This window comes from Falco rusticolus, chromosome 7 (genome assembly GCF_015220075.1).
Source record: "Falco rusticolus isolate bFalRus1 chromosome 7, bFalRus1.pri, whole genome shotgun sequence".
Lineage (NCBI taxonomy): Eukaryota > Metazoa > Chordata > Aves > Falconiformes > Falconidae > Falco > Falco rusticolus.
This window is the reverse complement of record NC_051193.1, coordinates 6,207,673-6,220,587: the sequence shown is the minus strand read 5'-3', so window position 1 is coordinate 6,220,587 and position 12,915 is coordinate 6,207,673. Positions and strand designations below refer to the sequence as shown.

The window sequence follows — 12,915 nt, the reverse complement described above, 5'->3', positions numbered from 1 at the left end:
CTGCAGCAGCATGTTCGTGGGGAGAGCATGCTTGGCCCCAGGCTGGGTGAGAGGAGCTGCTGCTGCTGTCTGCAGTGATCAATGCAGAGAAGAGACATAATATATGCCTTGCCCAGGCTATCAATCCTGCCCTCCTGCCAGCAGCGTAAGTGCCGTGGACAGCCAGGCACAATGGGATGGAGGAGTGGAATTTGGGACAGGATGTGGAAGGGGGGGGGGTAAGGGAGAAGAGAAGAGTACAGGAGTACAGGGATGTGTGCTGCCATGCTTGGCTACAACAGTCCCTCTGCAACAAGACACGATGAGGAAAGTGTCTTTACAAGCTCAGATCTCTCCAGAGCTATTCTCAGGTCGCACAGTACTTTAAATACTGGGCAGGTCCATTTCACCAAACTTCAAGAAACCTCTTTGGCTTTAAGTTGCACAATTGACTTACTTCCCCTCTTTCCTTTTATTTTTTTTATAGCAATAGATCAAACAGGGAAAATTGCTACTCTCAGGCTGGATGCGTGCAGAGCCTGATCCGATACCCAGTTTGATGGTGATTTCCAATTAGTGGTAACTGCTTGTTATTGAGTGATATAATCAATGGGTCTTACTCCACCGGCTGGGCTGTGATTTATGATGATGTAGACCCTGCTCCATCAAATTACAGCATCGGCAAAAAGGGCTAGAAATGCCATGAGACAACACAATCAGAGTCAAGTAAGGCCAAGTCAAGCAAAGGGTGGAGGTGAGAATAAAGGCAGCTGTGTTTTGGGTAGCTTGCCTTCCAAAGGAATGGACGCTAGCCATTACTATTGCGCAGAGGGTATCTTCATCCACAGACTGCCAAGGTGTGCATCAGCTTCTGGCAAACACGAGGGAAATACAGCTCCTCAAAGAGACACACGAAGACTCAGCCAAGCAGTGCCTCCAGAGAACACTCTGCCTACAAAACTGATTTTAATTAAGACACCTCAGAGTCATGCAAAATTATGAAACTGTCATTAGGAGAAAGAAAAGATCTGTATTCAATAACCTGATCACGTTATAAAAACATGTTGCATTCCACAACCTTTTAAACTAACACGCCAGGGTTTGAACAGATGCAGAAACAGCAACTGAAAAAATTCCAACCAGCATGTTAGGCAGCGGGTGGAAATGCCGAAGGCCTTCACTCAACTCAGTCACGCATAGGCTCCTTGCACACTTGTACTTGTCAAAAGAAGATTACACTACAAAAATATTATTAAATGTGTTTAGCACCTGACCCGCCAATCCACAAACCAGCCAAGGTCCAATTCCCTCTGCTGAGTATCTTTGGTTAATAATGATGACATACAGAAATTCCCCTAAATTTTAAATTTTAACAAGTCAGTTTTTAGGAGGAAGGTTTTAAGTGCCTGCTCCATGGGGAAACTGCATGCACCTTGAGCTCATTGGGGCTGCACGCGCAGCAGCAGAAAGCAGCATATTCTTCCAGTTAAATTTTACTCAATGCCAAGTGTTGAAGTAAATTTGAAACATAAAAATATGATATCCAGCCCACATTTCCTGAATGCAAATATGTACATTCCTCCAAGCCAAGAAGATTATATTCCAAGCAATAATACAAAGCCAGGGTCTGTAACAGTGATATGAGACTAACAGCCTGCCTTTGAAGACAGCGAAAAGTGCAGCAGAGCTCTCGAGGGGCTCCAGTCTGTCAGATCCCTTTTATTCCTCAGTAGCATGGCCTTGATCAACTTTCAAGATTTTTGTTTGTGAGAGGTTCTTATTTCTCCTTTGCTTTTGTGTTCCGATGTCAGGCTCTGAGGGAAGAAGAGATCAGCATTGGGATGAGGTTTTACCCACCGGCAGTGTTTATTCTGCTCCGCAAAGGACTGTTTAGCACTCAGTGGTTTGTTTTTGGTTGTTTTTTTTTTTTCCTTCCAGACAGCCAGCACCCACTTCTTTGATGCAACGGTCCTGTCATTTCTAAAATGGGGGTAATTACCCTCCTCCGTTGTTTGACTTGCTTACTGGGACTTGGGCAAGGAAAATCACTGTTACTTGTGTGTAACCACCCCTGAGACGTGCGGGCTTGAAGGTACAACTGTGGTTCATTCTTAGGAGATTTCATCTAGGTTTAAGCCAAGTCTGAAGTGCAAGTGCATGCTCCTGCAGTTCAGGCACAGTGGGGGAGCTCACCCTGAGCAGCAGGTTACATTTGCCCACAACATCCTGTTTTATTCCCATTATCCACAGGCACCTGTGACATTGAGGCCAGGTGCCCCCTGTTTTGTGCTGGCCTCACCCAGACCTCTTCTCAGGGCTGGCAAGAAACCAAGCCTGAAGCCAGAATAGAGTCCAGAGCATTTTGAACACAATCCCTTTTTCATTTTGGTTCAGGCGAAACTATGGCTACAAAAGGAAATGCTATTCAGGGACACAGAGCACATCACATACATATTGATGCAGGAGCAAGATAACAGTGTTTATTGACAATCCACTATCCCAAAAGTAATTCCTCTGGCTCTTAGGTCTCCTGTTTACAGGTCTGAGAAGTCTGACATTGTGCTTGTGCATCAGCCAGCTCCCAGCTCATAAATGCCAGAGTTGTTCACCAAAAGTGCTCCAAGGTTTAGCACCACAAGACTGACAAGTTTGAGATCCAGCTGCTAATCTGGCACAGACCCAAAGCCCTTGGCTCCTTGACAATGTCACTTCTTACACTACTGAAAAGCTAGGTTTGCAGATGGCCACTTCATGCACTCGGGAATTGTTATACACAAGGGCTGGAGTGTTCCCTTGGTGGGCTACCAGCTGGCCCTGGCACTGCGGGGAATGGGCAGCAGCTCTTTAAAAGGCCCCCCCAGTTTGGGGAGTACAGCCAGGGGACCTTGGCCCCAGACCTTGCTGTAGACTTTTCCTGCTTTGCACCAAAAAATCACAGTGCAATTTGCAAACACACACGAAGCAGTAATAAGTGGCTTGCACAGAAAGAAGAGTGGTAGCCATCTCCCAAACAAGTTGGAGAATCCTTCAGTAGAACCTACTTAAGAAAACAGCATTCAGCCAAGTCTCAGGACCATACCAGACACCTTTCCTCACACTCATATATAAATTACACCTAGCAGTGACTTCTGGTTGAATGCAAAAATGATTAGCAGCTGCAGTCCCAAAGCCCACAGACAGTCTGTGGGTAAATGTGGGCAAAGCTGGCCACCAACACAACAGGGACAGAAACACCATGCCACGACACCTGAGCTCTGCCATCAGTCCTGGGACAAACACAAACCAGCAACCAGAGCCGGCAAGGGGGAGCCCAGCAGCCTGCATGGCAGGAGACCCAACAGGACCAACTGCTCTGGCCACAGCAATATAATGGGCTAAGCCAGGTACTGTGCAGGGCTGGAGTCACAGCCTGCCCTGTAATTCTTCCTCCTGCACCTTTAAATTTCATTCCCTCACTGACATTTTCATCTCCCTCCTTCTCCAGGCTCCCCCATCAGACAATCTGTCTGGTGGTGTTAGCCTTGCCCCCAAAGGCACTGCCATGTGGGGTAGTAAATAAGACCTTGCTGCCTCCACACTGCCTGCCTTAAATAACAAAATGAAAGAAACCACGACCTTCAGAAAGTCTTTGCCTATGGTTTGGAAAGCGCTACCTGCCAAACAGAGCCCAGCCATGCTGCACAGCAATGGGACTTCCAAACACACCATAGGAGATACACGAACTGCAGACTACTTTCACCTCACGACTTTAATGTAACTTACCCCTCCAAGACAGGGGATTCACGGCTAGAAGGTGGGTTTTAGTTTTCTCCGTGAGAAGGCTGATTAGCTGGTTTTTCACACCTGGACAGCTACACAGATTAGATGCCAGACTGATCCTCACACCAGCTCCAAGTTCTTTTTCCTCTTCCCTCTCTTTAATCCCCCCTCTCTGAACACCCAGCATCCCACCACACTGTCCTCCTCCTTTCCAGCAAAGCCAATGCCCCTTGCAGGATTGCCCCACGAGATGCAGGTGGGATGATGCCCATACTTACTCGCTGCCTGAATCTTCGCCTTCCGGCTCACCACCAGCCCATAGTGGTTTTGCGCCATGCAATCGTATTCACCTTCATCCGAGGACCCATCTCCTCGGACCCTCTGGAAGTGGGAGACATAAAGCGACCCATTGGCCAACATAAAGGCATTCTCGCTGTCCACGATCATGACGCCATTCTTCCGCCACGTGATGGTTATGGGCTGGATGCCCTCAACCTGGCAGTAGAGGATCAAGGGTTGCTCCTGCACAGCAATGTCATCGCTAGGCTCCACAACGAATGCCAACTCAGAGGAATGGCCAAAATCTGAAATGAAGAGAGAAGGACAGAGTCAGCAGTGAGTCTACAAGAAGCAGCAAGAGCCAACTGCTACAGAAGCAAACAAGGGTTGATGACAACATTCTGGACAGAGTGGGCTGCAATAGGGCTACAGGTTGCAAGTGTTTTGGAGAAACATGAAACCCTTTGGCATGCTTTGCCTCCTGGGGCTTTGCTCTCAAAATCTTGGGGCACAATTTCCAAAAGCGCAACCACAGGCACAGACCTTCAAGGCTGCCTTTGGAGACTCCAGTGAAGGGGATAGGCAAGCACACAGCTTGTCAAACCCCAGCTCCACTTCACACAGCCTTCTTCATCTCCCATCACAGGGCTGCAGCAATAGGCAACACAAACTTGCACAAGCACGGAGCACCAGCCATTCCCACTCCAGGAGCAGAAGTTTACATCAGTTCAAGAAATGCACTCCTCTCCCCCACATAGCTAGGCAGAGAGAGGGCTGAGCCATGCCCTAGACCCATTTGCAGCACAGCCGGAGGGGGTGAACAGGGGCATTGGCAGCTCCTGATTCAGACCATATTGCCACCAGCATCTTCACAACACCTCTCCCACTTGGCAGAGCAGGAGGCTGTTTGCCTCTCACACGTAACACCATGCCCTTCCATCACTTTGGTCTCTCTCACACTGTAACAGGCAAAGGCTGGTGCTACTCAGTCCTTAATGAAAAGCAACTTAAGGACCAAAATACAAATGCACCATGTTCTGGCTCAGCAATACCAAAGGTTTCTTGCAAAGCAATTATGCTAAATAATGTCCACAAGAGATAAGTTATTGCAGAATTTGTACCACCAATAGGCAAACCCTTGCTTTCCATCACACAGATACATCCTAATTTATTACTTTTGCCAACAGAATGCTTAAACACTGTGTCTTTGGCATGTTATTCTTCACTTGGTCTAGCACACCTTTTTAGGTATAATATGCCATACAGTCATGATTAGATGCTACAGAAGATGACAGAAATAGAGCTATTGTTTAAAGATTGGCCCACAATACATGCTAATACAAAAAGCAACCAAGAAACAGGAGTCATATAAATATCTGAAGGGTGTAAATGCAGGAATGGAAGCAAATATATATATATATTTAAAGAACAGCAATGGAGAAGAAATTCCAACCAAGTAGGAAAACTACAATTTTATCCAAACATAGTGAACCTTTCTAGCAGTTCTCTTGGGCAACAGCCCTCAATGGGTGGAGGTTCCAGCTGCTCAAACCTGCAATACAGCTTCTCCCCTTTTTTCATGGACTCAGGGGGACCAACGCCACAGCTGCTCACAGAATTGGGACACACATGGGCAATTTCTCTTGGCAAACACCAGCCACAGCACAGGCTTTGTAATGCTTGTTCCTAATACAGTTCCCATCAAGGACAGGATCCCACCCCACTAGGCTCAAAAACAGAGCGCAGGGTAAATCATTAATGCACGATAAAAATAAAAGAGATGAGAAGAAGCAGTTATCCTAAAGCAAAAGAAGGGAAAAAAGTCTGTCTAGTCTGCTCTGCAAACCCAGTGAGATTTTTTTCTTTCTTTCTGTAAATCCCCATTGCTTTCTATGGCAACTTAAATTGGATTATGGGGGATAAACATTGAGTGCAACCTGAGCCGAGGCAGATGGACAGAGCAGACAAAGAAGGCAGGGGTAGTGCATGGCAGGTCAAAGGTACTACCGTCAAGGTATGAGTGTGTGCAAGGAATGGACAAACTCTACTTAATGATAAACACCTAAACCACACACTTTATTAACCCATTACGTCTTAAAATGTCAGGCTAGCTCCAGCCATCTCGGTGATCTATTGCTCACTGTGACTTCTTTTTTATGAGATAGCCCTGGGGTCCTCTCAGCAAGTTAGACTACAGCCAGCACAAACCCATCAATTACTTTTTTTTTTTTTTTGTGAAAATTAAGGAATTAGATGAATGCTCTGCATTTTTCTGCAAAGTGGCCAGAGTCCCAACAGCACCTACCATGCTGGGGCCTCATTCCCTGCATGGGCGCTCCTGGGAGTTAGGTAGGACAAGGACCTTTGCATGCTGACACTGAACCAAGGGGGACTTCTGCCTCCTGAAAGATTGAACAAGATTTCAGGATTTAGCCTAACAGGCAATCAGAAAAAATCCCTAATGAAATAAATGCCCCATCTTCCCCCAGCTTCCCTTTACTCTTAGATAAAACAGCTTATTATTATATGTACCATAAAAGGAAGAATCAACATAATTACATGCCCTTCCCACAATAGCTGTCATTATAATAACCATCATTAAGGCCTGTGATTGGAGATAATCATGTTTACCTCCACAAACATTCGGTCTGCATCTGAACTCCAGGCTGCTCAAGCAGCAGAAGTGATGACACTCATAATTAGGACTGGTGCCCTCAGACACATGCTGGGGTGGGGACAGACACTGACTGGTCCTGGGGTCTCCTCAGGCTGTAGGAGAGATCAGGACTATGCCTCAAGGTGTGGCACTGTGCAATGGACAGCATGCAACTGGTCTGTAACCTGCACAGCATCCAGAAGCATCCAAATTCCTCCTCAACAGACGCTTTTCTCATAGGATGCTTTTATGACATTGAAGAAAGCCCACTGCCTCTTTCCTGGGACTTCAGGGCCAGGTGACCCACTAACACACATGGAGAAGCAGACCCACTCCATCTGGGGAGCTGGGAGAAGGCAAGCTCTTTCACCCAGACATGGGCTTTCCATGCAAACTCAGCCAAAAGCCTCTCTTCTCCCAAGATATTTAGATGCTGAAAGACACACCCTCTGCTGCTTTTCCGAAGTCCCTACACCTCCCCCTGACACCATGGGTACATTAGACACAAAAAAATTGCCTGTCTCCATTGTTAAGTAGACAGATCCTAAATTGCCTTTAAAAAGTGAGCTTTGGTCCTAAGAGCCTCAGTATCCCACTTTGCAAAAAACAATGGCTCTGTCTTTCCAGGGATAAATGTCTGAGTCTCACAAATAGGTAAAACATTGGTGGCACAGTTGGCACCATGCTGGCAAGCTGACCTGTATGTGTCCGCACTACTGCAGCACTCACTGGTGGTACAGGGAAAGCTGAGCCCAGCATGTCAGCGTGCAGAAAGCACCAAGCAAGTGGCCATGGGCATTCCTGCAGCCAAAGGTCACCTTGAAGCCTGCTCTGTTCCCTACAGCCCTCAGCCTCGTGGCCTAATCTGTGGGCACAGAGTGGGCTTGGCAAGAAGGACACCTCTCTCAATACTGTATTTCTACAAGACATCATGTTCCTTGGGGTTTTCTCAAAAAAGAATGGGCCCCGGGATGCCGCACTGCCCAGTGTTGCAAACCATCAGGAACAGGTATGAGAAACAAGTCCACAAACAGCCCGACCTAAGATCCACATGGCCAAAGCACAGCCGCTCCACTGAGAACTGTGCAAGGCATGGTAGAAACCAGGTGCTTTATACTTTCTTTGTCCCCTTCTAAAGAACCCCCCTTACCCATTTGGCTGTAACCATGGGATTATTTGCATTAAAAGTGGTTTTCAAGGATCAGGCTTCAAACAGGGACATTGGGATTTGGCTTTCCAAGATTGGAACTGTGGGGCTCCAAGTCTCAAAGGCAAACATTGAACACAGAGCCCTGCCTCCCCAGGATGCTCAGAATGAGCGACAAAGTGACAGGGACACTCACGGAGCAATCTCCACAGCAGGGTAAGGCTCCTGGTGTTTGTTCTACAGGTTAGCTCAGATGGGCCAGAGGGAGAGCACACACAAAGCAAGGAGATAATGGTGGAAAAGAAGGACCCAGCTCCACCGTTATAAATAACTGCTCGTAGTCAGCAGTGAGTTAGCACAGAAACGATGCTGCAAAGTTGGAAGTAAACGACACTCTGAAGACACATGGAAACAGTAAAAGTGTAATTAATTGAGAGAGACAGAGGAAATTGCTGAGGCTGTGCACGTTCACCCGGGGAGTCTGAAAGACCTGCCCTCTCCAATGGCTGGCTGCAAATCCAAACCCAGCTTGTCCCACACAACGTCCTGGGTACCTCCTGAAACAGACTGCGAGGCAGCATGGCTCGCCCTCTGCTCGAGGCAGAAACTGTAAAACTCTGCTCAGAGCAGCTTGAATTTGTAGTTAGAGGCTGGGGTGTTACACAGGCAGCTGAACAGCCCGCTTGCCTCAACACCAGCAGGCTGCACCGGGGACCACGTGAGGGAAAATTGCTTTGCTTTCTGCAAAAGGATGGAGGGAGGAAGTGTTATTAGCTCTGACATAAAGGCCACAAGAATTGGAGTCCTCATTCTACAAGTCTCCTTTTGAGAAACATTTACCATCTCCCTAAGCAATACAATATGTGACTATATGTGCAAATATTTAACAAAAACTACTTCCCCTATTGATCAATCAGACAGGCATACTCAAAGAAACCAATTAGCACTTGTGCTTTTGAACCAAGAGATTTATTTAGCACTGAGAGAAAGAACTTTGAATTAATGGGAAGCTTAAAAGACACTTTGAAGTACATTTAAAAAAAATAAGTTTAATTATTTTTTACTTGACACTGTGATTCATGTTCAAAGCTTCAAAAGAACTTGCTCATACCCTAGCATTGTCCTTTTCCAATTGGGAAACACGATTTTGGCTTTCCCTCCTGTCTGTACTTCTGAAAAATACAGCAGCTAATCTCACCACTTTAATTAGCAGTGACATCCATCGCAAAGGACCTCAACCACATCACGGCTCATCCTCCTGGACCCACAGCCAGCAGGGCCATCCCTGCCCCGGGAGCACACAGTCCCGACAGATGAAGCCTGTATTATTACTCCCATTCTAGACAGGGAACATTAATCAGAGAGATGAAATGACCTGCCAAGGGCCTGGTCTGAGCTCGTGGCAAGGCGAGATACTGCAGGAGCAGCCAGGTCCACCCTGATATTTCTGGTGCAGTATCATCAGGAGCACTGACAGGGAGATCAAGGCAGCCCCATCTCCCCTCTCTCTTGTCACACCAACAGCATGACACACACCTGCACACAGCCTTTCATGAACAGAAATTTGCCCTCTCCTGATATACTGTGTTTGTTCCCAGCACAACACAGCACCGACCCACCAGTAAGCCTTACCACCAGCAAGGATAGCCCCTCTGGCCTGCTTCAATAACGCCTAAAGAAGATGCCCCTGGAGTCCCACAACTCCTGGACCAAAGGTTTTTATAGTGGGATGCAGATGAGTATTAGGACCAGAAACCTGGGTGCAGTTTGGGACAGCCCTACAAAAAATGGCTCTTTTTTTTTTTCAGTTTTTTTTAGTTTTATTTTTGTAAATCCTTCTGCAAATGAGAGGATATGGAAGGAAGAGAAATCTGGACCTGAACAATGTTCTGCAGCAGATCATAACAGGTTTCAGGCTGATGAAATTGGTAGCCTAAAAATCCAGCTGGTGCCCCCTTAAATCTCCTTGAGGCTGACCCAGACCCTAAGGAGAAAAGCATTACACTACAGTAATGTGCAAATTGGCTCTTCAGGGCATCCAGAAAAATTTACATTTAAAGAAGAGGCAAATAGGCTGTAACAGGCCCCACATCTTGCTAACAGTAAAGTTTACTAGCTCAGAATTTTTATTCCCTTTCCTTTCAGACAAGAGGCTATATAAAGTGATTTTTCCATCAGGGTGTATAAACGACATCCACTCGTTAAGCAATTGCAGGAGGTCTCTGTTGAGGATAACACAACCTCTCAGCCACCTGATGCAAAGCCCAGAAATACCCAGCATTGCTGCCTCAGTGGGAACATAGATTTTAGCCAAGGAAGGCAAACACAGCCCAAAAAGCCAGAAAAGTTGCCCAAAATAATTTTCAGACGTTTGAGACTAGACTGGGCAAATCCCAGGAGCTCACTTGTTGAACACAGCGTGGAAGCTGGAAGTGTTCACAGCACAAAGACCCTTTCCAGGACAAGCTCTGAGTCCTCATAGGCTCCCCCATCTCTAAAGAAGGCAGGCTAAAACCTGTTGGTATAGCTAGAAAGGGCAGAGACCTTTTCTAAGTTAACTGCCCACAGTAGCTCCGTCCACAACTAGGCATACTGAGAACATGGCAGCAAGCTGAGTGTAGGATGTGTTGTTATTTGCATTCCCCACGTGTTTCGTGGTCCTGACCAGATCACAGTCTCACCGCAGAGGGCATCAGCAATACAAATATGGAGCAGGAAACAACCACGCATGAGAGGACAGCAAAGGCAGCAACCAAGATGGGAAATGCTATGCCCAGAGCTGGGGTCCCTCCAGGCTTCAGGCCCCAAGGCTACTCTAATGCAGAACAGGGGAGTAGCCAGTTTCAGCCCCCAACCCTGCAAGAAAGCATCAGGGAGGTGGCTGTCCCCATGGCCAGTCCTTTGCACAGACCTGGCAGGGAACAGACTGGCCACGCAGTAGATGATGGTGCCTGTGGATACTAGATAGAGCAGCTGGGAGGAGCGTGATAGTACAAAGCTGCCAAGAGAGCCATGGGCATCCTGGCATCACAGTGCCAAAAACCACCAGCCAGCACAGCCCCGTCACTCAGAACCTTGAAATTCAGCTTGAGTATCGGCAGGCACAACTGGATGGCAAGCAAGGAAAGGCAAGACAAGGTCCTTCTGGAGGAAGAGAAGTTTCTGTGCACACTAAACCCGTTGAAATTCTTAACCGCATCCAGGGGATTCAAAGGAAACACAGCACTCTCTCCACCCTGCCATCCCCTCTGCCTTATCACCTGCCACCCTGAAATTCAGGATGGAGGAAAGCATCGCCTTGCTCCTCTCAAGGAGCTGAGCACCGCACCGATCCTGCTCGCTCCAAAACCAGAGCCATTTTAACGAAACACTAGCTCTTCTCTCCCTTTTCACATACTCTCAGGTTTCAGCAGCAAAGATCCTTTTGCAAAAGCATCTTTACAAGTCAGCAGAATCACCCACCACAACCCGAATTCTCCTGACTTGCCATTAGCTTCATCAACACAATCACACAAGAAAACCAACACCCCCCACCCCACCCCCAAAAAAAAAGGCAGCAAATCCTTGACTCTGCTCTGAAACTCTGGTTTTAAATTACCAACGCAGGAGTGGGGCTGGGTTGTTAAGTGACTGGGCTCCTCTTGAGTGGAGGGTGCGATACAACAGTGACATTTGATATAATAGCAAGGCCAGATCACTATGCTGTGTGCTTTTCTCAGTACGCTCCCCTATTTGCCTCTCTCTTCTCTTAAAGTGCAATTATTGACATGTTTGCCTCCTTAACCATCAGTTTTATATGCTTGCCAATGACTCCTGAACATGTGTAAACAATTATTTTTATTTTCTTGCAAAACCAAAATGTTAGATATTCTTTTGGATAAACGGACTTGGGTAGATTTTCATGAGCCCTGCTACATAATTTATTAGTTTCTAAACTCTGTAAAACTAAAAGCTCCAGTAAAGTTTAAATAAGTTGTGATTTCAAAGTAATTTTGAATGGACTATTCCTGTTCCTGCCCAATGATATTTGGTTGATTTAAATGGGAATTCTTAATCTGCAGAGGGGGGGCTCCTGCATTGTTTTCTTAGATCAAATAAAAGGACAATATCCAGGGTCAGAAGCCCAGGAGCACAAAGCATGAAATACCAAGGTGGGGGGGTGGGGAGGGAGCACAGAAAAAAAGCATCTTCTGTCCCAGATCTATTGCAAGCTACAAAACAAAGCACATGGTCTGCTCAAATGCTCACTGCTTGCCAGGGGGGAAAGCTGGGCGCTGGCAGCAGCTTTGCATGAGCTCCACTGCACTCTGCACCCCATGCTGCAGCCCCATGCCAGGGTCCCATCCTGCTCCTGACAGAGCCAGCACTGGATCCTAATGCTGCGGCGAGACGAGCAAGCCAGGTCCAGCCACCCCAGCGTGGTGGAGAAAGATATTTCAAGGCAGTGGGATGGGAAGGTGTGGGGGGAGCAGCATCCCAGGAGTTTGTGAAGCAAGGGGCTGGTACTGCATGAGGTTGCTGCTTGGCACTTCACACGCTGTGACACGGGAGTGTGCAGAAACACGGAAATCAGAGAAGGAAAAGTTCAGGCAGACAGAAAAGAGGGAGAGAGGCTTTCTCCATTGCACATATAAAATGAGAGCAGTTTCGCAGTGCTCTGCCGGCAGTACTGCTCCTGAGCCACTCCACACCGGCCCATGCCAGGCTGATAGCACCAGGGTACATGGGTCAAAATTGAGACTGAGCAGGAAGGAAAGGAGTGGGGAACCAGCCCTATTTGCCGCTCTCTTGGCTAGCTTTTATATACTTCCAATGAGAAGTTTAGTTTTGGCACCATGATGGCCCCAGCAGATGTTTGAGGGCCAAGGGCATGGGTGGTACACGCTCACACCCCTGCGTGAACTTCGCACCCAGAATGGGTCCCAAACACAATGCACAAGTATATGGTTGTGAGACTACTGTCCCGCTTCATGGGCTGCCTGCTATGTCCACCACATGGGAAAACCACGTCCCAGGATTCTCCTGTTGAACCTCCTGGGAGAGACGAAGCCCAAACACGGGCTTGAATTTCATATAGCATCTCTGAGCGTTACTG

At 47.3% G+C, this 12,915-nt stretch overlaps 1 protein-coding gene across 1 annotated transcript in view; it reads right to left on the bottom strand.

The window, feature by feature from the left end:
• The window catches only part of IGDCC3 (immunoglobulin superfamily DCC subclass member 3), a 106,654-nt gene that overhangs the window by 91,195 nt on the left and 2,544 nt on the right, over positions 1-12,915 (bottom strand). Inside the window, exon 2 of the mRNA XM_037393264.1 lies at positions 4,017-4,322. Coding sequence (XP_037249161.1) covers positions 4,017-4,322 — 306 coding nt within the window. The remainder of the gene's footprint in view (positions 1-4,016; positions 4,323-12,915) is intronic.